Source organism: Cydia fagiglandana, chromosome 18, assembly GCF_963556715.1.
Source record: "Cydia fagiglandana chromosome 18, ilCydFagi1.1, whole genome shotgun sequence".
Classification (NCBI taxonomy): Eukaryota; Metazoa; Arthropoda; class Insecta; order Lepidoptera; family Tortricidae; genus Cydia; species Cydia fagiglandana.
The window spans coordinates 12,591,482-12,618,277 of NC_085949.1; the positions used below are offsets into that span (position 1 = coordinate 12,591,482).

Sequence of the window (26,796 nt, forward strand, 5' to 3'; positions counted from 1 at the left end):
ATACAAACAAAAAAATAATTTTCCAAATCGGTCCAGTAATGACGGAGATATGGAGTAACAATCATAATGGAGTAACTATCTCTTTGACCGGTTGGTTAGACAGTTAACATCACGTCGTCATTGCTCTCGCAAATTTATTCCAAAACATAGTTTTCGGCTGTTGTCAAAATGTGAAATTAACTCTAATATAACGTTAATATTCTGTGCTATTGAGTGATAAGTGAATAACGTTAAAAAACCTTAGAACTGGAGCAATTTGATAAACAAATAACAATATCTACGGACGGGTAGTGCCGCGCAACGTATCGCACAGTGAGTCGGTCTGCATGCAAGTCCCGCGGTTACGCGCGAGACATAAGCTCTAAAGTCGCGCGCCCGGGTTCTAAGGTTTTGTTGTACGACCGCCGCGCTGGTGGTGTCAAAGATTATTATATTATTATATTATAGACTGCGCGCTAGCCCGGCCTCTGTGTACTCGCCTCTAAGAGACTTTGTGTGCTTCTTAGAATATATTTTATTAATTTTGTGGACGATAAACATGAAGTGTTCCGGTTGTTTTAAGACCTGCGCCATCGCTAGCTGCATGCGATGCACTGTCTCACCGTGTGAAAAAGTATTCTGTAGTCAGTGTGTCAACCCCGCCTTATTATCGCTAGATCGAAAGAAGGGCTGGAAATGCCCCGACTGCAGCGCTGCGCAAAAAAAGGGAGGGGATAACAGTACGACCCCGATCCGTTCCGTTAACGAGGACCAGAGCATTACTATGCGTAAAAAAGAAACTTCGAGTAATTCGTCACAAAATGATATAAAAGAGCTAGTTTCTGAAGTAAAATCTTTAACAAAGGAAATTCAAGAATTAAAGAACCGGCTGGAACAATCGTCGTCGTCTCTTGACCGCTGCCATGAAAGGCTTGACGAATTAGTGAACGCTCAGAGAAGCTCCGATGCCCGTTTGGAACGTATCGAGCAGAGGGGTGAAAGCTGGGCTGTTAAACTTCAAGCGTTTGAACGTACAGTTGCAGATGGACAGGCAGAGCTGGCCGTGATGAAGGCGGAAAACTCACAACTTCGTGAGGAACTTGAAAAAGATAAACAGAGCGCCGATTTCATTTCTGACCAGCACGACGAACTCAAGAAAACAGTAAATGAGCGCACAAGTCAACCTATAGACCTCATCCAATCAGAAAGCTTCAAAACATCAATTGAACTAAAAATTGACGCCTTAGAACAGCAGGCAAGACAGTGCAATCTCGAAATTCAAAATCTCCCAGAGAAAAAAGACGAGAATCTTGTTAATTTGTTGGTAACTCTAGGTGAGAAGATAAGATGTAGCATTAATCGTAGTGATGTAATTAGCATAAGTCGTGTGCGACCCGCAATGGAGAGCAACAAACCGAAGCATATTGTTGTGAAGCTCAGCTCGCGGGTACTACGGGATAACGTTCTAGCTGCCTATCGCACCAAGAGAGGCCTGACATCCACGGAGCTGGGCGTGTCCGGGCCACAACACACGTTATACGTCAATGAGCACTTAACACTTCGCAGAAAGAAGCTTTTTCGGGCAGTGCGGGAAGCAGCGAAACAAGCGAAGTACAAGTACACGTGGATTTCTAACGCAACAATTCTCGTACGCAAAACAGACACGTCACCAACAATTGCAATTCACACAGATAATGACATTAGAAAAATCAAAGGTGATGCTGCACCCACCTCGAATACTAGTTGACATATCATTTAGCACTTGCCACTTGTTCATAAGATTATTTTTACTTGTTCTTATCTCGTTCTACGAGATTATTTGTTACGTGTTGGGTAGTTTGTGGATAATAAGTATTTTGATTTCTGGGCACTTATTTGATTTTGAAAGTATCTTTATTGACAACTGGACAACATTATACTACGTTCCTCCTTGCTTGAATCATTTTTCATATAATCCTTTTTCGGAGATTATAAACAATAGTATTAAATATACATGTATATTTATACTTGTAGATAAATTAACTGTACAGTGCTTTACAACTTGAGTATATATTATCAGAACTGCCGAGGGATTCGAACTAAACTCCACACATTATTTATGAACATACTATCTAACAATTACGATATAATAGCACTCACAGAAACTTGGCTGGTACCAGAAATATACGATAATGAATTTATTGATCAAAGATATTTAGTATTTCGATGTGATAGGAATAGAAAAGCATCACAAAAGGAAGACGGAGGTGGGGTACTGATAGCCGTACTGCGTAATCTAAAACCAACTAACATTTTACATAATATGTCAAATAGTAATCTGTCTCATAGTATTGAAAATGTTGTAATAGCCATTCCCAACACTGGCACAAATAAACACCACCTTATCAGTATAACTTACATAGTCAACTCTTCGCCAAAAAATATATATGAACAACACTTTCACGATCTATCCTACCTTCTGAATGATCCCAATAGAGAGAGTTATATCTTGCTCGGCGATTATAATATTCCTACCGCGGACTGGTCTTCCACTAATCAAGCAAACCTTCAACTTACGGGGTATTCTCCTATATGTTTAGCTTTGGGTAATTTTATGACTGTCTACAAAGCCTCTCAATTCAATTACATTAAAAATCATAATCATAGAATATTAGACCTACTCCTAACTAATAATAAATGTTGCGTCAGTCCTGTCGCTACTCCACTTTTACCATTGGATCCACATCATCCACCATTCTGTGCAGTGGTACCAATCGATATAAAGTGTTCGCCAATGAGGACCAATCCTAGAATTAAATATAACTTTTATAAGGCAAATTACGATCTAATCAATAAAGAAATTGATGAAATAAATTGGGCAGACATACTTAACGATGTATCAGCCGAAAGAGCGCTAGATGGTTTTTATGAGAAAGTTTATCAGATTATAAAAACTCATGTCCCCCAATCCAAACCTAAATGTTCGCATTTCCCAGCTTGGTTCTCCAAATCTCTTATACACATTTACAGAAACAAAAATAAAGCTTGGATAAAATGGAAAATCTATGGCAATATCTCCGATTATCAAATTTTCTCCCTCTACAGAGACAGGTTTAAAAGTGAATGTACTAACTGTTTTACAAGATATAAGAGAGGTGTAGAAGAGAGTATACGAAAAAATGTAAAATATTTTTGGACATACATAAATAATCGAAAAGGTAAAATCGGCATTCCATCTGAAATGTGTTATAAAGACCATTGTTCTAATGACCCTAATACAATTTGTAACCTATTCTCTAACTTCTTCAACTCCGTGTATGAACCTTCCACACTTGATAGTAATACTTGGTTACCGCCTTCGTTTTATTCTAGTAGTTGTGATGTCATTTCTGATATACACTTTACAATTGAACAAGTCGAGCGCTCACTCAAAACTCTTGATCCCACAAAAGGCCCAGGACCAGATGGTTTGCCTTCTATATTCTTAAAACAAACAGCTCCCTCCATAGCAAAGCCTGTACATATCATATTTACAAAAAGCGTGCAAGAAGGAAGTTTCCCACCTATATGGAAATCGGCAAATATAATCCCCATCTTTAAAAAAGGATCAAAACAGGATATAGAAAATTATAGGCCTATCTCAATATTGTGTGCGCTGGCGAAGGTATGCGAAAAACTTATTCATGGCGCATTAAGCGTATTTATGAATAACCAAATCATACCTGAGCAGCACGGCTTCACAAGACAGAGATCTACAAATACTAACTTAATGGTATTCACTGAATTCCTATTTGAACACATGAATCGAGCTGCTCAGGTGGATGCGGTATATACAGACTTCCGCAAAGCGTTTGACAGGGTCGATCATAAGCTGCTCCTCGATAAAATAGCTTTTAATGGCATTCGCGGAAATCTGCTCAGATGGTTCCTGTCTTACGTTACAAATAGAACCCAAAGAGTTGTGCTGAATGGTTTTCGGTCGGACGTAGTCGAGGTTACTTCTGGAGTTCCGCAGGGCTCCATATTAGGTCCCCTGCTATTTAATATTTTCATCAATGATATAAAAACATGTTTCAAGAATACTAACATCTTATTGTACGCAGACGACCTAAAAATATACCGAAAAATTACGAATGCAATAGATTGCAAACTCCTACAAGATGACCTGGATCGCCTGACCGATTACTGTCATACAAATAACTTAGAACTAAGTATTTCTAAATGCAGCGTAATTAGCTTCACTAAAAACAAAAATAAATATAGTTATACATACAAGCTATGTGATGAGCCTCTACAACAAGTAGACCACGTGCGAGACCTCGGAATACTCCTCGACTCCAAATTACACCTAGACCAACATGTTGATATGATCGTCTCCAAAGGTTATAAAATGTTACACTTTGTTACAAGGGCAGCTACAGACTTTAAAATAGCCGCTACTTATACTTATTTGTTTAACAGTCTAGTTCGCCCTAAGCTTGAATATGCAAGCACCATCTGGGACCCATTTTACAATAAATATATTGAAGCTATTGAAAAAATACAATATAAGTTCTTTAAAAATGTCAACTATAAACTGTTCCGAAACAGCAAATTAACGTACAGTAACTTAACATCCAAATATGGATTAGTCTCTTTAAAAAATAGACGAATTTTTCTTCAAGCAATGTTCCTTCACGGACTGTGTCACAACAAATTTGACTGTGCACACCTTGTTAATAAAATATGTTATATAGTGCCCAGAACTGTTAATCGCCGAGACACGCGCGCGTACCGACTGTTCGCGGTCGCCACATGCCGCACCAACGCCGGCGCGCGTGCGCCTCTCCGAAGGCTACTTACCACGTATAACCAAAACTTTACCCACTTAGATATATGTCATTTACCCGAGATTAAGTTTAAATATGCTATCTTAGATTCCTTTAAAACTCCTAAGTGAAATTTAGGTTTAGTTAATTTAGTTTTAGTTGAATTTAGTTTAAGTTAAAGCTTTGCATCTGCATCTGATCTAAGCAAACTTTTTCATTACATATTTGTTATATTTATAAGGCATGACGTCACTAACTTAGCACATAATTTTGACCTGTTTAAATAAGTAGGTACCTACAATGTACATCAAATAATTATCAGTTTCCCTTTTTTGTGCCAACCATTGCATAATTTTGTTGTAATCCGTGGATAATGTCGTTGGTTATGCATTAAGTTAATTTTAATTCTACTGCTAAATGTAACACTGTATTGTATAGCTGTTTGTTATCCCTAAAATGAATAAAAAAAAATAAAAAAAAATTAAAAAAAAAAAAATAATAAAAAAAAAAAAAACATACAACCGAATTGATAACCTCCTCCTTTGGGATTTGGAAGTCGGTTAAAAAGTGTCCCACCCAAAGGGCTCAATTTTTAAAAAGCTCCTAAGTCATAATAATAAAACAAATTAACAACAGAACACATATTTGGTTGGATCAAGGGTCAGATGCAGAAGGCGGTAATTTTGGACACGGCGCGTTATTGGCGCGTATAGTACGTCGGTTTCTCACCTGCGGCCCTAACCACCGAAAGCTTGGGATATGCCCCGCTTCCTTCGGCACCCTAGGTTAGGTTTTTTATAATGTGTTTATGTTTATACCTATGTATATTTTTATTGTTTTGTAAGTGTTTTTATATTTTACTTTTATATTCATATTATAAATCACTTAGCCTGAAAATTCAAATAAATAAAGAAATATAAAACAAAACGAACAATACTGTGGTTATTAATTAATTATACATTAAATTGCGTAAAAATATTTACATATTATACAGACAGACGGACGAGACGAAACTATAAGGGTTCCTTTTTTGTTATTTTGGCTACGGAACTCTAAAAAGGTGGAACCAATTTAATTTCTGAAAATTCGTTACCTAGCATTCCGATATAAAACGTCGCTTCCCGTCACGACCACCTAAACAAGTAAAAAGGCACCTTACACATGTCTCCTCTTTATTATTCTAATGTATGTTCGAGTATTACCTCGTTATTAAATTTAAACCGCGACTCAATACCGCCTGTATCGAAACTCGTCATGCTAAGGGCATACCGCGAAAGAAACTCGAGATTTCGTTATCTGTGTCACTTTCACGTACACAAGTACGATAGAGACGGAGATAACGATACGATTTCCAATGTCCGCAGTACCCCCTCTGCCGTCATACCTCCGCATATCAAATTTAATAAAGGGCCTCTCAAACTCGCGGATGGTAAGATCCAATATCAGAGCTAATGTGAGCTCAGTAAAAATATACAGGAAGAGGAGACTCGAAACAGCAAGTATCAAAGATCAGAGGCCGACCCTCTTACTCTCCGCTTTTGATCACCTAGCACTTCACCTTTTTAGGGTTCCGTAGCCAAATGGCAAAAAACGGAACCCTTATAGATTCGTCATGTCTGTCTGTCTGTCCGTCCGTATGTCACAGCCACTTTGTTCCGAAACTATAAGCACTATACTGTTGAAACTTGGTAACTAGATGTATTCTGTGAACCGCATTAAGATTTTCATACAAAAATAGAAAAAAAACAATAAATTTTTAGGGTTCCCCATACATAGAACTGAAACAAAAAAAATTTTTTTTCATCAAACCCATACGTGTGGGGTATCTATGGATAGGTCTTCAAAAATGATATTGAGGTTTCAAATATCATTTTCTTCTAAACTGAATAGTTTGCGCGAGAGACACTTCCAAAGTGGTAAAATGTGTGTCTTCCCCCCTGTAACTTCTAAAATAAGAGTATGATAAAACTAAAAAAAATATATGATGTACATTACCATGCAAACTTCCACTGAAAATTGGTTTGAACAAGATTTGGTAAGTAGTTTTTTTTTAATACGTCATAAACCGTAAACCGCAATTTTATTATGTTACTTGCTGTTACGGAACCCTTCATGGGCGAGTCCGACTCGCACTTGGCCGCTTTTTTAACTTTAAATAAGACTTGGTGTTACGAACACTTTAGAGGAAAGTGGACGACCGCTGCACCATACAAACTTATGGCGTTATTTATAAACGCGTTACCTCTTGAATTAGTTATGAATCGTTTGTTTCTATCTGTCCAACTGACTAATGTATTTGTTAGAAAGAGATTAAACATAATTTAACTAAATCGGTCCCGTAAAGTTTTATGAATAAAGAGGAAAGACCCCATTTTTCAGAATTATTTTAACACAGTTTGATGTAAGTCTATTAACCATTGTTATGCCCTTCCGTTTGACTTTTTTAATCATTAGGTACAAAAGATAGGAGCAAAAATCCAACGGCAGTTTTTTTTTGGAAGCGCGTACTTAGTAAGGGGCTTAGCTATACTCAGCATACCATATTAAATTGTGTTACCGTATATTAGGTAATATTTTTTAGAACATTTATTTGTGTGACGTCACAGATATTTGTTCCTGATTCCTGAGTCATGGTTGTTTTCTATGTATTTAAGTATTCATTATATTATATAGGTAGGTATATCGTTGTCTGAGTACCGCGGGGCTTAGTTAATTTGCGTAAAAATGTCCTTTAATCTTTATTTATTTTGTTTAATGTTAGTTACAGTTTTACTTTTTTCCGGAAATCGAAAACAATTATGTCTATTTTGCGTGTTTCTTTTCTATTTCTATAACATTAATACCTTAGAGAGGAAAATCGGGACTACGTTTGTATGGAGAAGCGATCGCGAACTTTCCTCTTAAGGGAGATTGCGCGCGGTAGAATTAAATTAGTGTCGTGTCAACTTTTATTACATCAACGTAATAGCGTATTATGCGCTCACGAGTAGTGTTAACTATTTTGCATATTAGATATTATGTGGGTAAACATTCTTAGGACGAACTTAGCGTTTACGGAGAAAGTATGAAGAATGTATGCGTTGTTGCCTGTAGGAAAGTAACAGGATTGTAAGTAGGTAGGTAACTATTTTTAGGGTGCCGTGTCTCAAAAATAAAAAAACGGAATCCTTATATTAGGATCACTCGTGCTTCATGTCTGTCTGTCTGTCCGTCTCTCACAGCCTATATTCTCGGAAACTACTAGACCAATTAAGTTGAAATCAATTAAGTATTCATGATTTGCATAATCAAATGGCTAACTTTAAGATACGTAAAAATTTGCTAAAGATGTGACATGAATCGGATATGTCAGTGTCATATCCGATCCCTATCCGTACCTTTAGCAAATTTTTGACGTATCTTAAAGATAGCCTCAGGCCGTGAGGCGAATTCATATAGCGAGTTAAACCATCCGAGGTATTTACAGAACCCACTCCTCAACTATTCTAGCTAAGGGTGTTCTCGTACCAATATAGGACTCCGTGTAAAGGATGACTCACGTTAGACCGTGCCGTGTCCGGGCCGGAGCTTTCAGAGCTTTGTTTTCCATGGAAAGCATCACGTGATCACCTGTCATCTGTCATAGAAAAGTAAGCGCCGGATGCTCCGGCCCGGTCGGCCGGTCTAACGTGAGTCATCCTTAAGCAGGTAGCTCCATTTACCGAACACACTCGTCAGCTATTCTAGCTAAGGGTGTTCTCGTTTCTCGTACCAATATAGTACTCCGTGTAAGCAGGTAGCTCCGTAGGTTCCTACAACTAATTGACAGCAGGAAATACGTCAGACGGAAAATTAAGGTTGTCTAACAATTAATATTTTACATTAAAAGTAAGGATAGTAAGAGGAAAACTCTTTTATGAGAGAATATTTGCAGAAGTCTGTCAGCTAAATAACAGTTCCAAATCTCTACAGAGTAACGCTAGAGTAGCTGAGAACGTAACCTTGACGGAGTGAAGTGCGCTGTCCATGATTTGAACTTTTTAAATCAAATATTCTGGGTAATGTGGCGCCACCTATTTAGGGTTTTTTGACGGCCGCTTTTTGATAAATGAATATTGTTCTCCATACATAATTATAAGCTTTAAAAGCATTATACCTAAGCGGTGGTGGCCGAGTGGATCTGACGTGCGACTTTTAATCCGGAGGTCGCAGGTTCAAATCCTGGGTCGTACTTATGAGATTTTCGGAACTTAAGTACGGAATATCATTTGAAATTCACCACTAGTATTTCGGTGAAGAAAAACATCCTGAGGAACCTGCATACATCCGAGAAGAAATTCAAAGATGTACTGTATGTGTAGTCCTAATCCTCAACCCGCATTGGGTCAGCGTGAGGACTATAGCCCGAGCCCTCGCGCATGAGACGGACGTACATAGGCTGAATTACATGCTTATATTAAGGTGCTAGTGCTCGACATCATAATACCCAATAGATGACACCTTGCTGTCACCTCTATTGACAATAACTTAAGTTTCAAGATGACATGTAAGTAAGTACTGGGACCGCGTCGAGCACCAGTACGTTTACCTTATATTATATATAAGCTTTCATCCGTGTGAGATTAAGACAATAAATAATTTTCAGGAAAACGAACGGAAATACATTTTTCACACGAACTAATAATTCACGATCACACAAAAACTGAACGAATCAGGAGTTTTCGCACCAAGATTCCTGGTTGCACCTAAGAATATACTTTCTATTCTTGAAATTCGTCCCAAAGGAGGTGAAATGGAGGAGCCGAAGTGCGATTTCAGAGTTCTGTTTCTAGTTTCTAGAATAACATAAAATATACTAAAAAAGACGCATCCAAAATTACGGTCTAGATTGACAAATGCCAATCCAATATCGGATGTCGGGTGGGCGTTATGGGAAATACAACGTTAGAGAGTGCCCTGTGTCATGAAGTTCGCCTTTTTCTGGTTAACGCTTTTTCTTATCATGCAGATTCATGGAAGAAACAATATGTTGTACATTTTACTTCTATCCGATATTGGATCGTACGCCTGCGATGGGCAGCCCATTGGATACCCAAGCGCCTTCTAGAAGGCCGACCGGAGGACCGCAGAGGTAGAGGCAAGTTGGAAGTTGGAAGGCGTATACCAGGACATCAGGACCTTAGGAGTGAAAAGTTGGAGAAGGAAGGCCACAAATAGATCGGAATGGAGAGATTTACTTGACCAGGCTAAGGCCCACCTGCGGCTGTAATGCCTCAGATGATGATGATGATATTGGATCGGACAATGTGAAAACGCTCTAATTCTAAACGTAGGTAACCAGCGACAATGATATCATCGCTCGGAGCGCACGTGAGACAATTGCATCGACGCGGCTGCCTCTAATGATCGCCGGAATTCAGGCGAAGCCACGATTGGGACGCTTTACATGCTACGACATTAAGCATACATTTTATTTATACCAGTCTAAGTAAAAAGTAACAGTGGTCCGACGCCCTTTGACGTGTACCGAGCTACTAACAAGATAGCGATGTATGCAGCTCGGGTGCGCGCGAGCCCTGTCTCTCTGACCGCATATATATGTAGACTGTGAGAGTGTGACAACGAATATCATCGACTTAAATATCGAATATCGTTAGGTTAGGGTTTTGTATCGATAGACTATACTCTGTATCTTTAGGTATTTAAATAAAAGTAAACAAAATCTACCCTCAAATGGCTCTTTAAGTCTGTTGAGGGTAGATAAAAACATTACACGATCAAATACTGTAAGCTAAAGTCAGGTCGTTCAGTGACAGATCCAGGTGGTTTTATATTTGGTTGGTTAACCAACAAATGTTGTAACTACCCGAAAATTTACAAATTATTTGTTTATTTAAATACCTAAAGATACAGATTATAGTAAAGGATGTCAAACTTATTCGGCAAAACGTACAACAAGTAGTTCGAAAAACTCGTGCAGCTTTTTTTAAGTCTAAATCTAAATTTGATTAAATACATTTATTTCAAAGAAACTATGTGTGTGTGTGTTATGTGTAACAGATTGAATATAAAATAAACTAAAACTACAAACAAATTAAAATGAATACTAAAATAAAAGAAACTTTCTGATTTATCAATCGCATCGTTCCCGCGTGTCTCGGCTATAAGCGATCGGCGATTCCATTCGACACTGAAAATGGCGTCCCGTTCCGTGGAATGGCTACGCGGGACGTGGAAACTAATTGGTGCTATCTCCACAAAGCCCGACGCACTGCGCCGAGTGATTTTAATTTATGGTGCTAGGATCGTTCAGAAACGTATAATGTAATTTATTTTTATTTTATTTTATTTATTAGGAAAACTTACACCTTGAGTAACAAGTTAGGTAATACATAACATAGAAACAGTAAGCCAATTACAAGTTTCCACAGGCAGAAACTGTGTAAAGTATATAGCGTGTGAACTTACAAATTTAATAAATAATACTTACAATTATATTTTGCTTATCATGCTTGAAAGGGAGAACAGATTTACAATTTTCCACAGTAAACTTGAAGAACAGAAGAGAAATAATAATAATTAAAATTTAGTAGTGATTCTAGTGATATTAAGGATAACATTCCATTTTTGACCGCAGCTGCACCACTAGTACTAAATGCGTCAGTGTTATTGTCTATTTCCATAGTAAAATGAATCGTAGTGCTGCTGTCGTTGGAAATGGACTGTCACCTTAAGAGCCCTTCAACGTGCACACTAGCGCCACAGCTAAATAATCGTGATTATTTAAATTTAACGAAAGATATTGAAAAAGGGGGGCCGCTACGTACTGTATTGTTTATTTAAGTACCTTTTGAATACATCAGACTAGTTGCTGGATTCGTCAATCTATGCGTACAAAGTTAAAACGGCCGTTTTTGTTTTGAGTTCCTAGATCGACGAAACCAGCAACACAAAAACTATTTTGATGTATTTCAAAAGCCTTTGTTCTCCGTCTGCCTAAAACGGATAGTGCCTATGTCGCGTTATGCCTAAACTTCAATCTTTAGGGGCATAAAGACTATCTAGCTTACTGGCCGTTTCGCTGTTTGTCTGTATAGTGGACCGGCTGTTTAGAGCTCGTGCCTAATTCTCTAAGTGACATACTCGCGTTTTGCCTAAACTTCAATTTTCAGGGGCTATAGGTCATTTCTGCTGTTTGTCTATATAGTGGACTGCCTGTTTCGAGCACTTACCTAAATCTTTAAGTGGCATAGTAATAATACCGCAGTTGTCCTAATGCGTTGTTAGTCGTAATGCGATGTAGCTTAACAGCCATTTAGTCTTAATACCCTTTAGTACAAAAGCTATAATGGCATGTTGATAATTAGGAACTTGACGTTTTATGTCATGTGCGATTTAGACTTGAGAGCTACATAGGCACAATCCGTTTTAGACAGACGTACGGAGAACAAAGGTTCAAAAGGTACTTAAATACACAATACAGTACGTAGGGGCCCCCTTTTTTCAATCATCATCATCATCATCATCATCAGGCTATAGTAGTCCACTGCTGGACATAGCCCTCCCCTAAAGAGCGCCATAGCGCCCTGTCCTCAGCTTGCCGCATCCAGCATCTGCCTGCAGTCTTTCGCAGATCGTCATCCCACCTGGTTGGAGGGCGTCCTACACTACGTTTGCCAAGTCGCGGTCTTCACTCAAGAACACGTTTACCCCAGCGGTTGTCGGTTCTTCGTGCGATATGGCCAGCCCACTGCCACTTCAGCTTGCTAATTCTTAGAGCTATGTCGATAACTTTGGTTCTCTGTCGGATGTATTCGTTACGAATCCTATCCTTCAGAGAAACTCCGAGCATAGCTCTCTCCATAGCTCGCTGAGCGACTTTGAACTGGTGGACCAACCCTACCGTGAGTGTCCATGTCTCGGCTCCGTAGGTCATGACGGGTAGGACGCACTGATTGAAAACTTTTGTTTTCAAACATTGCGGTATGGATGACGAGAAGACTCGGCGCAGTTTCCCAAACGCTGCCCAGCCCAGCTGGATCCTCCTCTTGGCCTCCTTCTCGAAATTGTTTTTACCTAACTGCAGAATCTGCCCGAGGTAAGTGTATTCGGAAACGATTTCAAGAAGGTGACCATTTACGACTATCGGTATTGGATCAATGTGGCCATTGATCATGACTTTGGTTTTATCCAAATTCATGCCAAGACCGATGCGTCGCGAGGCTGCAGCTAGGCCGTCCAGCATCCGGTTCAGCTCCTCTAGCGAGGAGCTGAACCTTTTTTCAATATCTTTCGTTAAATTTAAATAACCACGATTATTTAGCTGTGGCGCTAGTGTGCACGTTGAAGGGCTCTTAAAGGTGACGTTCTATTTGAGCGAACTTACTGTCAATTGAGATTGTCATTCATTTTACTATGCAAATTGACAGTAACACCAACTAGTCGCCAAGGCAGTGCAGCTGTCGTTCGAAACGGAACGTCACCTTAAAGGTAACATTCCATATCTGACCACAGCTGCACTACTACTCCGACACGTCGATGTTATTTTCAAATTCTATAGTAAAATGAATGACAAGACAATGAATGACAGTAACATCGCAACAGTAGTGCAGCTGTCGTTGGAAATGGACTGTCACCTTACGCCTGTGCGGTCTGTCGTCGTCGTCTGCCTTATGGTAACATTCCATTTCTAACCGCAGCTGCACTACCGGTACTGAACGCGTCGCTGTCATTGTCAATTTCCATAGTAAAATTGACAGTAATGCAGCTGCGGTTAGAAATGGAATGTTACCCTTAATTCGGCTGTCTGTCGTGAACTGACGGTATTTCGTCCTGTGTGATCGTCATGTCGAATTTAAATGTCCGTAGTTCCAAATATGTATATCACTCAGTCAGTCAGTCGGTCTAAGTCATGTCGCCACAGAGGTCGGAAGCCACGACAACGCCCTCTCACATAGCTCTCCCAAAAGGATGCCAAAATCTTTAATAGCATATATTATTCTGCCATTTCCTTATTTTTGTTTCCTTAAGGTTGTGTAAAAGTATTTTATTTACTGAACTAAAGTTGGTTGATTTTACTGTATTGTCCAAATATCAGTACCAGTTTCTGAATTTAGCCGTAGTTCGAGTTTCGAGTCTAAATTATGGGAACTAGGTTTTCCCATTGATTGCGCAATTTGCTTTTCACACACATGCTAATTTGATTAAGTGTGGAAAGGACAGATATTTCATGGTTTGATGCTCTAAAATGTATTATTAGTTTAAAAGGACTCGATAGTAGGCGTAAGGGCGCGTGTACACGGTGCCGCCTCCGCGCCGACACCGCACCGCCTCCGCACGGGCTCGTGTACACGGAGCCGCCTCCGCGTCGACACCGCACCGCCTCCGCACGGGCTCGTGTACACGGAGCCGCCTCCGCGCCGACACCGCACCGCCTCCGCACGGGCTCGTGTACACGGAGCCGCCTCCGCGTCGACACCGCACCGCCTCCGCACGGGCTCGTGTACACGGAGCCGCCTCCGCGTCGACACCGCACCGCCGCCGCGCCTCCGCGCTATGTACACGAGACGCGTAATGCCCGCCGCGGTGCGCCGAGGTGCGGCGGCGGTGCGGTGTCGGCGCGGAGGCGGCACCGTGTACACGCGCCCTAACAGTGCATTAAGATACAAGTGCGAAAAGTAGGAAATTCGAAACGAGTGGTGATAAATTGAAACACGACCGAAGGGAGTAGGGAGGGAATTACGTTTACAACATTTGACAACGTTTGACGACCAGTCTGGCCTAGTGGGTAGTGACCCTGCCTGTGAGGCCGATGATCCTGGGTTCGAATCCCAGTAAGGGCATTTATTTGTGTGATGATACAGATATTTGTTCCTGAGTCATGGTTGTTTTCTATGTATTTAAGTACATATTTATATATTATATATTATATCGTTGTCTTAGTTCTCACAACACAAGCCTTCTTGAGCTTACTGTGGGACTTATCTGTGTAAGAATGTCGTATAATATTTATTTATTTATTTTACAGTACATATGACCCTTTAGATTTTGGACATTGGCACTTATTAACCTGAATTGAATCCCGCCCTGGGGCGGTATTAAAGTAGTACTGTAAATGATAATATATCAGTACAGTCAGCGTCAAAAGTAACGGATCGGACTACGTATCAACAGTAATATCTAAACATTATCAATCTTTAAAAAAATATATAATTCCCTGTAAGTATGCAAAACAATTACCTACTTCGACTGTGACGTGACAGATTCTTTAGAACGCGAGCTGAAGAGATATTTATATTTGGAAGATAATCCGAGATGGCAGATATATTTGGAGCATTGTTTAATTAGCTACTAATGATGCTGACTACTCAGTTGGTAGCTCTTTTAGCTAGTATTTATACTTACGATATGTACGGAATGGAACTGGCAGGTCAAAAATATGTGCCTGTTACGATAACAGAGCGGCTACCGCGAAAACCGAAATTCGCAAATTGCGGGATCTTTCTTTTTTACTCCAACGAAGGCGTAATTAGAGTGACAGAGAAAAATCCCCGCAATTTGCGAACTTATTTGTATTCTGCGGTAACTGCCAGGTATTCACAACACTTTTCATTCCATTTTTAGATACTGCAAATAAATGTCCATTTTAAAGATATTTTCCAGCATCCCAAAAAAGATTAGTAAACAATCTAGTTTTCCTTCACTGCAAAAACAGACTTACCACAATGGAACAAGGTCTACAATAGCGTGCAAAGCAGGAAAGAAATAAGGACACGTTAAACTTTAGTGTTATTCAGAACTTTTGTCCCCCGAGTTACTTGTTTGACAGTTCGTTTTTAACTTAAACCGTATAAATAGTGTCCCCAGCGGAGTGCATATCTGGCCTCGGCGAGTGTTTTTCAAACAGTAAAAGGGCCTTTGGGGCTCGAAATGACTTATGGCTTTGGACGGGGTTTTTAATCGTAGCTTAACTTTATATTGAGTTACACGTGTATGTAAGGTTTAAAGTAAATTGGGGCAGAATAGAGTGTAGGTATTCGTCAGTAGACAATCAAAACTCACTAATTGCATAATAAATAATCGACATTGTTTTGTTCACTATGGCTTTGCAATTGTGGTAAGTAGTAATTATTGTAATTACGTTTTGGTTGTCATGTGATGATATATAAATAAAAGCCTAATTATAGACATGGAAGGGTGAATATTTGAAATGTAGGTAATTATTAGGTATGAAGGTGTTACCACTGAACTTTCGGTTAAATATGTCTTGTTTGTTTATTCAATGTTTTTGTTGTTTCAGCGATTCATCATACTCGTATTAAATTGAAACTTTGTTTTCCCTTGGTTTACTTATAATTATGTCTTCTGTTTACTTAAATCCAATTAACAAAATTTGAATCTGGTTCATATTAGATAATAATTAATTTAATTTTAACTTACGTTAGATACTTGTGTATTTTAATTATTGCTATATACAATAAGGTTTGGTTAAGAATAAGAATCATAAGGGTTAAATAAAACAAAAGTACCTAAAGGAAATATTTCAAGGTTTTGTTATGTAAAAGGACAACATAACGCGGAAATATAAAAGTACCGCAGTGTCGAGGGAAATCAGCGGTGGTTGTAATTACTATACGCTTTTTTCTGTCGCATCGTCTTGATGACGTTGCTGGAATAGTACTGCTGGTATTATGACTAAAAAACCGGACAAGTGCGAGTCGGACTCGCCCACCGAGGGTTCCGTACTTTTTAGTATTTGTTGGTATAGCGGCAACAGATTTCTGTTGCCGCTACGTTACATCTGTGAAAATTTCAAATTTACGGTTTATGAGATACAGCCTGGTAACAAACAGACGGACGGACAGTGGAGTCTTAGTAATAGGGTCCGTTTTTACCATTTGGGTACGGAATCCGAAAAAAGATAAAAAACACTAGACGACATCGCTAATTTCTCTTATAAAACACTACTGTTTTGATCCGTAGACATGCCGCAGCAAAAAGAAATGTCGCAGTAAATTGTATTACTTATATTGTATTTACTGTACTTTAACATGATTTATTTTTTATGTCAAGTTATACATAGGTACTTACCTACTGATATTAAATAAAATAATATAGAAATACTGTAGTGATAAATAAAAATACACAATAGAAATTAAATATGATAGTTGTATTATATTATTTCATTTATAATTAATATTCCCATATAATTATTCTTATAATTAGATATTCTTTATTATGAATTATTGAGATTCTCTGTTTACACTTAATTATATTTACGGTTAACAATTTTCTTGTCACATACACAGTCATTTCTACAAATCTGCACATTTACCAACCAACACCATTTTTCACTAAGAAGCAAGCCTACAATGCTAATACACAAAACTATTTTCAGTCCTCAAGTTTAAACTTGCGAGGCATCATTGTTGACCTATCCCGCGGCGAAAACTCCAACTCTGCCTTGCCCTGTTCAATTCTGTTATTGTAGGCAAAATTACCGCCCATTTGGTGAGACTTAGCCGCTATTATTGACGCCATAGTGTACGATGGATGGGGCAAATCCGGTATCTGGGATATGTAATATTCACGTCGACGCTGCCGTTCTATTTCTATATCTTGCACGGGTGATTTGGATCCAGATACACCCATTCGCGAGGTGCAGGCATGATTCTGTATTGATACATCTTGCACATTGGGTAATTCACATACAGAACCCGCGGTATGGTTCAATGTTGAGTTATCTAGACTATCTTGAGACTCACGGTTTGACTGATCGAATGATAATGAATTATTCCTGCCTCGTGGCTGATAATAGGATAAGCGGAGATGAGAATAATCGTCTATGAAGCCGCTGGTAGTTTGATTATTCGATGTTTCACTGTTTTCCATATTTACGTTTACAATTTTCTAGTATTTAATCCGTAGATAGGTTTTGTTGCTTTGATAAAACACAATTCACAGGAAACTATTTACTGAGGCTGACAAGTTTTGTTTATTCTGACGTTTGGTTATATTTGCAAAAATTGCGTTACCTACTTAATGTAGGTATATTGCAATAATTAATTATCACGATCTACCCATTTTTGTAGATTCTGAACATGACACATTGCATTTTAAAGCGTATTTAGTAAACGTTAAAGTTTATGTTCAAATGACGTATTGTGGCTCATTTAATTAGAAATGGTATTGCCATAAATTAAAGTTAAACTGTTTAAATCGACCAAATCTAGATTATTTACCAAAAACATCGAATTACTATTTGTTTAATTATTTATGATCATAAAATAAATAGGTATAGTAAGTACAAACAGCAATACTCTCAAGTGTCCATCGATGGACCTTATTACACTTTTAATGCCGGCTACACACCTAACTATAAATCGTAGCGATTAAACTGTGCCAAATCGTTGTCTCGATTATCGTAACGATTTGTCATACACACGGTATTAAAACTGCGCAAATCGGACTGCACAGATTAATCGCTATACGATTTTTAGTTAACGTGTGTAGCCGGGGTAAGAGTGTGGGCGATGGTATATCTACCTGCATTCATTTTGCAGATTCTCTATCTCACTTGTTGGATATAGGTGCTAAAACTTTGTATAGATTGTTAAGGTCTTCCAAAACATCCACCTCAATAGTACTGATGCTATTATACCTATTTTAATTATTAAATGTGTCCGAAAATGTTACACAAGTCATTATGGCTTATTTACTAAATAAACTAGGTATTGACTGTGTAATGATAAGAAGTGTGACGTAGAATTGACTAAGAGTTGCGTATTTTCCACGCACGACAATATCTTATCACCAAAGATCGGCTTAACAAAACACTACATACCGGAATTTCTACAATATGAATACGTGAAATAATATTTTATCGCTCTCTGCTCATGCCCGGTTTTTCCAAACGTGTCAAATTTACATGAGTCATTAGATATGATCAGACGTAAATACTGTTTTTTGAAGTGAAAACTTCTTTAGCGGCGCTGAGCACTTTTTGAGTTGGGGAAAAAATGATAAACTCGAGACAGCGTAACGCGTAACGCGCTGACGTCACGTGTGACGGACAATGTTATTCACCAAAGAACTTTAGTCATAACGTATTATAATCAAGTAAATTATTTAAAACTGGACTTTTATATTAAGCAATAAAGCTCAATGTTTTAATCTTGTACGGGCTGAAATACGAGGATCTCACAGTTACATTCTAACTTTATATCACTCCAATATAATTCAATAAAGCTACATCTTGATGAAATCGCTAATAAAACTGAACTCTAGTACTGGTGAATAAAACTCAAAATATCGGGACCATATATACGAGTATTTAGATGCGAAGTCTGCAAGGTCCCACTAATATAAATATAATAGGCAATATAGTTAATATGACTGGGTTAAATTACTAGATATCTCTTTCACATTACATTTATTACAACAATGCAAGTGTTCGTGAAAAGTTTTACCAAAGTTTATACTCGTAATACTTACTGTACTTATATGTGGATTAAATGTGTCACCTTTTGAATAAGATAACAAACTGCAGATGATTATTAAAAAAAAGTACTTAAGATGCCTAGCGCGCTCTCGCTCAAGTGCCTGTCAATTGATAATACCTAAAAATATTTAGATTTTTCCTAAAACAAACCTTGTCTACAAAGCCATAAAGAATGTATCTAGATAGATAAGTTACATGTCAAGTGTTAGGCTCGGTTAGCAGATATGGCTAGATAAAAACTCAACTGGTCAATATAAAAACCGATGCAAAAGCAGCTCAGTATCAGTCAAAAGTCTTCCAAAATGAAGGTAGCCGCTTGCTTGCTCGTCCTAGTTGCCCTGGCCGCTTCGGCACCTCAGCCGAGGAAGGACTTCCACGAACACTTCGAGGACTTCCTTGACTTGATCATCCAGGAGGCTGGGGAGCAGATGGGGGAACTCAGGGAAACTTACGAGCAGTTCGAAGAGTTCAATGCAGCGTTGAACTACATACAGTCCGCCGGCTTTAAGGAAATCATTTTGGAAATGGAGTCGTTGCATGAATTCCAAGCTGTAAGTTGCTCGCTCGTTACCGGGTTGCCCAAAAATAGTTGTAATTTTTATGTGCATATTTTTGATAACTTTACTAAGCTTTGGGAGGGGATCCGGCTGTCATGAGGGCGTTCCATAGACTTGGAATCCTCTAGACCGAGTTTAGAGCAATAAATTCATGCAACCGATAATGCCAAAAATGCGGGGGTGCGCGGGAAGAGGTGAGCGAAATCCCGTGCCGTGATTGTTCTGTTCAAAGACACGGACGTCACACAAAGACACTTTCGACTCGAACATGGAGTAAAACTACCGTATGCGTAGCAGAGGGTAGCGTACATTATAAACGTGAAAAAAAAAACTCTTACCTGTCCTTTCTAATCGTAATTGCCCAATTTTATCCTAGCAATTGACTCTCATGTTTTGCTTATTTTTACAGGTGGTAGACTTCCTGGAGGCTGACAACATTGACATCACTTTCTTCCTGGACAAACTCGACGAAGTTGTCAGTAAGTAATATGATTATCTTCAATCCTGTGTAACAAGTGCATGTCTTTGAGATCATTCAACCTTGTAAGGCCTACCATACAAAGTTTACCTTTTTTATTTTGAACCTTGAACAATTGCGATGAATTTCCGATGACGACCGGTCTGGCCTAGTGGGTAGTGACCCTGCCTATGAAGCCGATAGTCCCGGGTTCGAATCCTGGTAAGGGCATTTATTTGTATGATGATACAGATATTTGTTCCTGAGTCATGGTTGTTTTCTATGTATTTAAGTATTTATATATTACATATATCGTTGTCTAAGTACCCACAACACGAGCCTTCTTGAGCTTACCGTGGGACTTAGTCAATTTGAGTAAAAAAAAATGTCCTATAATATTTATTTATTATTTATTTATTAATTTCGTTTGGTGGAGAAAGTAAAATAAATAAATAAATATTGGGGACATCTTACACAGATCGACCTAGCCCCAAACTCAGCATAGATTGTACTATGGGTACTAGGCGACGATATAAACATACTTATATACATAGAAAACACCCTTGACTCATGACCAAATATCTGTGTTCATCACACAAATAAATGTCCTTACCGGGATTCGAACCCAGGACTATTGACTTCGCAAGCAGGATCACTACCCACTAGGCCAGACCAGTCGTCAAAGAAACAAAAGATGCACTATTTTACCCGTCTTTTTATCGTCAAGTAAGCGCAGTTGCTCCAAAAGGATACTTTCTGCTAACGTTATTGAATACGCCATAAAAGTAGCCAACCGGACTATAAGTATCTATTTAGGCACTTTCTCTAAATTTGTATATCTCCACAGACGCCATCCCCAGCTCCCGGCGCAGCGCCCGCGAGGCCTCCGGCACTTCCCTGACCTCCTTCCTTCAGGACAGCATTGCTCTCTTCCCCAAAGAAAAGTTGGACGCTCTCTTCCATCAGAAGAAGGAGGAGGATGAGGAGTTCAGGAACGCTATCGACAACCTGTTCTCTGACGAATGGATAGCTACGTTCACCGCTCTGCGCGAGACTCCTCAGTTCCACGAGGAGGCCGCTACTTTGCACGAAAATGGAATCGACCTTCATGTTTTGATCGAAGAAGTTGTTGCTATTTTTGGGCAGAACAAGTAAATTGACAAATGTGAGATGCTAGACGTTTGTCTTGCTCTAAAACAATATAAACATTTATGCAGTTTAAGTGCTTTATTAACCCATATCCTCCATAAGATATCACGATGGCATCATAGAATTCACATTAAACACCAAAAAATATATTATTTCATTGCATTCATCAACGGTGAAATGATGACTCACACATAGGTACTTAATTGCTTTTAGAAAGCAGTACGAGTATTACAAAAGTTAAACGTACCTTTTGACATCATCATCATCATCATCATCATCATCTCAGCCATAAGACGTCCACTGCTGAACATAGGCCTCCCCCTTGGACCTCCATTCGTACCGGTTGGAAGCGATCCGCATCCAGCGTCTTCCCGCGGCTTTAACAAGGTCGTCCGTCCATCGTGTGGGTGGTCTCCACTCGAGCACTTTTCGACCCCATCGGCCATCTTCTCTGCGCGCAATGTGGCCTGCCCATTGCCACTTCAGCTTGCTAATCCGGTGGGCTATGTCGGTGACTTTAGTTCGTCTACGGATCTCCTCATTTCTGATTCGATCACGAAGAGAAGATAATAATCGGCTTACCTATATATTAAAAATGGACAATTTACTGCCTTGTATGAGACTTGAACTCACGGCCTCTGGATTGATACTCCAGCGAATCTTTCCACCATATGGGTCTATTTATTATATATGGGACTATAAATTCCGGTCTTTAGATAGGCTTGCGTGGATATAAATCCAACACGTAGAGGTCCTTTGAAGAGCAGGCGTTCTACATGACGTGAACCCTTTATAAGGCCCCAGTTATACAGATATGCTACGTGAAAATTAAATAAATACACTACCATGTTTGTAATTTATAATGCACTGGGGAACACATCTACGGCAAAAAAGAAACGAAATCATTAAGAAAAACATGTGGTCAATATATGCACTCAGCCTGTTAGTGCACTTGAGTTTTCAGATGATGTGTTTCCAATACACCTATTCATTGACATTGACATAACAAACATAAGATGCTCTATACAGACTGGCGTTTAATTGACTACATCCGGTAAATCGAACATTATTGTGTATCTTGTAGTGCGTAGGATTAATATATGAATATCACTGAGAAAATTATAATTCACGATGGAGAGTGGATTTATCAAAATTAGACCTTGTCATCATACCAATAAGAGTCTCGCCACTCGCCACCGTGAATTGCTATAATTCAAATTATTAGCTACAGCGACGTGTATATTTTTAATAGTATAATGGAAACAATGACGATAGCTTGCTTCCCTTGACAGGCATAGTGCATAAATTGACCACATACTATAAATTAATTAATTACATTAAAATTTAATACTGACCGAAAAAGTATGAATGAGGAAAGAAAGCCTGATATATTCGCTATATAATACCATTATAGTTAAGTAAAAAAGAGGATGTTCTTCTCCGTGAATGTTTATTAACTAAGTGGTTTCCAAATCGTCCCTGCCTTATAAAGGGTTAAAGTCATGTAGAACGCCTGCTTGAACCCATTCACAGGCGCAACAATAGACACCCATGAATCGGTCGCAGCAGGCGTTGGAACTAAGTATTACCTACACAACGCGATGAAAGACACTTCTGTAGCCTTGAATATCTAGAAACATAATTCAATATATAATTATGTTTCTAGATACCTATACTTAATCTATGACTGTAAAGCAAGTCTCAATTATTTATCATAGCATTGTTTGTTAAAACATAAAAATATTATCATCAGCATCTACTGCCGGCGTAAAATATGTACATTATATTTATAAACAATGCATTTTCAACAAAAACAACATTCTATCTGCATTCAGATCGCCGCGTCCATCAGTAGTGTTTAGTTCATTGTTCGATCAGGTGTTGATACTGTTGATAATGAAAATTGCGTACTCTGTTTTCTTCGGATTCCACGTTTTGTGTTCCGTCAGAGTCGCCGCTTTCGCAAGCACTACGGAAGTAAGTAACTGCTCTTTGATTCATATGATTACAATTTAAGTATGACATGCATTTTATTTAGGCCTCCCCCACATCTAGCGTCTTTCGAGCGTCGGCGTCTGGTCAGCGCTATGGAAAATGACGTCGCTGCGCAGTTGCGTCGACGTTGCGTCGAGCAGCGGCCATAGAGTGTAGACGCCGACGCTCGAAAGACGCTAGATGTGGGGGGGGGGGGCTTAGATATAGGTTAGTGATGTTTGGTATTAAAACGGGTCACGGGTTTTAAGTCGATAGACGCTCGACATGTTTCAATTCAATCCGTATCAAGGAACCTCATCAGGGGTTCGCGTTGGCGAATGGGCGCAGACTCGTGAGCGACCCGTTATAATATACATATATTTAATATGTCTGTGTGTCACGGAAGTTTTGATATTAATATTAGTGATGTTAGGGTTGAAAATATATATGTTTATCCCCGGCGCGCGTGGGTTTATCTCTCGCGTTGAATGAAGGTCCCTATGACAGTTTCCTTTTTCATAACGGAGTATCTATCACGTAAAATGTTTGTAGACAAGTTTATTTAGCACATTAATTTAATTTAGAAATGTAACATTTCCTTAAATGTAATAAGAATACGGTAAAACATATTTCTTCGAATATTTGAAATAAAAATAGAAATACTTTATTTGGTGTTGAAGACAAGCTTAACTTATAATACAATTTTTTTATTCAAGTACAAGTTACCATTATGGATGCCACTCGGCATATGCTGATGACTATCGTCCTTAGCTATGGCGCTGGTTTTCAGGGCAACCAATTTAAATTAAACACACATAAATAATATAAAATAAAGCAAAACTTAATACAATTTCAATTATTTCCGATCTGACCTGAATTTAAGGACCTTAATAAAATTAAGGTCTTTAAATTTCACCATGCATTTAAAGTAGGTAGGTACATTGATTGACTTCAATTTATATTTATGTTATTTTTGTAGCTTACAAATGAAGCATTTACTGCGACTGAAGATGATTTATTTGCAACTGAGTCTGACGAAAATATATCATACTTAAATCTAACTGAAGCAAATATTGATCTAAGTAAGAGTAAAATCAACGATTCGGAAATATTTGAAAATGGCCAAACAGCTAAAGAGGAACACCAAAGGTCATTCATATATATACAGAATATTAAATCTCGATTACCGTGGAGGCCTAAGATGCCTGGATTATTCTTTGTAGATGATTTCAGGAATGCCAAAGCCGTACTCCGTGGTGGAAATGACAAAACAAAGCCCTTCAAAACTGTGCCGCAACCAGTAAGAAACAGTTATTATAGAGAAACAACCACGGCTCAAAACTTGCGAGGGAGTAATAACCAAAATAAATACTTTTCTGGAAATATTCGAGCAGAAATTGATGGGAAGCGACCATACGTCCCATATAATGATAGAGCTATGCCAGCGTCTAGACCTCAACCGAAATTAAGACCTCCTCCGCCAATCATTAGACAACAAATTGAACAAAAAGCTAATAAAACTGTTCGCTTTCCTTATCAACGCGTTAATCATTACAAATCGCCTTATCCATCACCAGTTCCTACAACAGTTACAATACCCACTGTATTATACGAGAATAAAAATCCTGAACAGATTAATAAGTACTCACCACATAGCGAAGGAATAAATGAAAGTCATTTCAATTGTTTCAACAAGGACTGTGCGATCAGGTCGAAAAATTATCGTGTGAATATGAACAATGGAATAATGCGTGGGATGAGTTGTGTGTGCCAAAATGTGCCTATGTTTAATAATAATAGACAAGCCCAAGATATGTATAATAGTAATAGACAAGTCCAAGATATATATAATAGTAATAGACAAATCCAAGATATGTTTAATAGTAATAGACAAATCCAAGATTGGCGGGCAAGGAAGAAGCCTTTGACTGCGAGTGAACAAGCGTACATTCGAGCTCTCAACACAAACAATACTGACGATTATTCTTACGAACAACTGCTTAAAGAAATGAAGAAATTGACTAGAATAGTGGACGGAATAGAATAGAAAAGAATAGACAAGAATAGAAAAGATTAGAAAATAATAGAAAAGAATAGAAGAATAGAAAAGAATAGAAAAGATTAGAAAATAATAGAAAAGAATATAAAAGAATAGAATAGAATAAAACTTTATTTTATATAATTTGAGTTACAGAATTATGGCCCGCCAAGTGCAAGCAGTATAGTGGACGGATTGGGTGTCAACACCAAAATAAGTGAAGGCTTTTTAGTGCATAGTTTCAAAGATTTGTTTCACAGTAAAGTAGCTATTTAAAATACTTATTTCTTTAAAGGTAAGGATTTACTTAGTTAATTTAAAGTTAGTACCTACGAATATTTTTGTAGATATGACGCCTGTGGTACTTTTGCAAAAATAAAAGAAGCTAATATGTCCAGATTTTATGTTTTTATTTATTAGGAATTAATAATGGTCAATGTAGAACGAAATTGCCTTATAAAATCGATAAAATATTTAAAATACTTTCGTCTTAACACTGGCCACTTAATGCGTAAGCATTCAGGGCGCGCGTCCACCGCTCGCGATCGCGATAAGAGCTCAAAGCTATCGCGGATGCGATCGCTGCGCGCGCACCCCGCGTCGGTGCTGCGAGAAATGAAAAGCAAACACTGGAACACAGATGTCCAGATAGCAGATAGCCAATAGGGTCTACAAAGATGGCGGTTAGCAAGAAGAGACAAGGTAGGAAGTTAAGGAGCGCACTTTGCAGCAGTTGTGTACAAAACGGCAAATTATGTAACGAATTATTTGACGACCAGTAGTGACAGGGTCACTACCGCACACAGGCAGGGGTCTATGAAGCCGAAGGTCCTGGGTTCGAATCCCGGTAAGGGCATTTACGAGTATTTGTGTGATGAGCACAGATATTTTGTTCCTGAGTCATGGCTTATTGTGGAATCAATTTGTGTAAGAATGTCCCTATAATATTTATTTATCTTTATATATAAACGCGAGCGGCTCTGACGGTAAAACCGAATGAAATTATGCTCAATCGAAAGAGCTTGAAAAAATATCACTTTTGAATCGAGAACATGTATCCGCAAAATTCGTATTGTCGAGTATTTTGCATTTAAAAGTGAAAAAATTTCGACAAAGAATGCAAATGTTCAATTTGTTGGTTGTCATTTGACAGCGTTTGTTGCGTTTAGAAACTGCAAACATGCTTACAAGTTAGGTTGGTCGTTTTTTTTTTAAATAAAAAGCAAGACGAATATTACTGTTTATTTGATAACTCCGGTATATATAATGGTTATTATTTGCATTAAGTTTCGTTTCATATGGATATGTATACCGGTATAATTATTACATAATTTTTTTTTAAGCCAGAACGTGCGATAGTCTGTTACGGCTTTTAA

At 38.5% G+C, this 26,796-nt stretch overlaps 4 protein-coding genes across 4 annotated transcripts; 3 read left to right on the plus strand and 1 right to left on the minus strand.

The window, feature by feature from the left end:
* Nucleotides 1-538: 538 nt before the first annotated feature.
* LOC134673554 (uncharacterized) lies at nucleotides 539-1,750 on the plus strand. The gene has a single exon (XM_063531552.1). The coding sequence runs from the start codon at nucleotides 539-541 to the stop codon at nucleotides 1,724-1,726; it is 1,188 nt and encodes a 395-aa protein (XP_063387622.1). The 3' UTR covers nucleotides 1,727-1,750.
* A 15,377-nt stretch (nucleotides 1,751-17,127) lies between these two features.
* On the minus strand, nucleotides 17,128-17,691 carry LOC134673278 (uncharacterized). Its single transcript, XM_063531242.1, has one exon. The coding sequence runs from the start codon at nucleotides 17,634-17,636 to the stop codon at nucleotides 17,139-17,141; it is 498 nt and encodes a 165-aa protein (XP_063387312.1). The 5' UTR covers nucleotides 17,637-17,691; the 3' UTR covers nucleotides 17,128-17,138.
* A 1,802-nt stretch (nucleotides 17,692-19,493) lies between these two features.
* On the plus strand, nucleotides 19,494-21,417 carry LOC134673216 (uncharacterized). Its single transcript, XM_063531163.1, has 3 exons — nucleotides 19,494-19,796; nucleotides 20,212-20,281; nucleotides 21,107-21,417. The coding sequence occupies exons 1-3, from the start codon at nucleotides 19,509-19,511 to the stop codon at nucleotides 21,412-21,414; spliced, it is 666 nt and encodes a 221-aa protein (XP_063387233.1). The 5' UTR covers nucleotides 19,494-19,508; the 3' UTR covers nucleotides 21,415-21,417.
* Nucleotides 21,418-23,263: 1,846 nt separating this feature from the next.
* On the plus strand, nucleotides 23,264-25,817 carry LOC134673284 (uncharacterized). Its single transcript, XM_063531247.1, has 2 exons — nucleotides 23,264-23,385; nucleotides 24,362-25,817. Exons 1-2 carry the CDS (start codon nucleotides 23,305-23,307, stop codon nucleotides 25,427-25,429), a joined length of 1,149 nt encoding a protein of 382 aa, XP_063387317.1. The 5' UTR covers nucleotides 23,264-23,304; the 3' UTR covers nucleotides 25,430-25,817.
* Nucleotides 25,818-26,796: the final 979 nt, after the last annotated feature.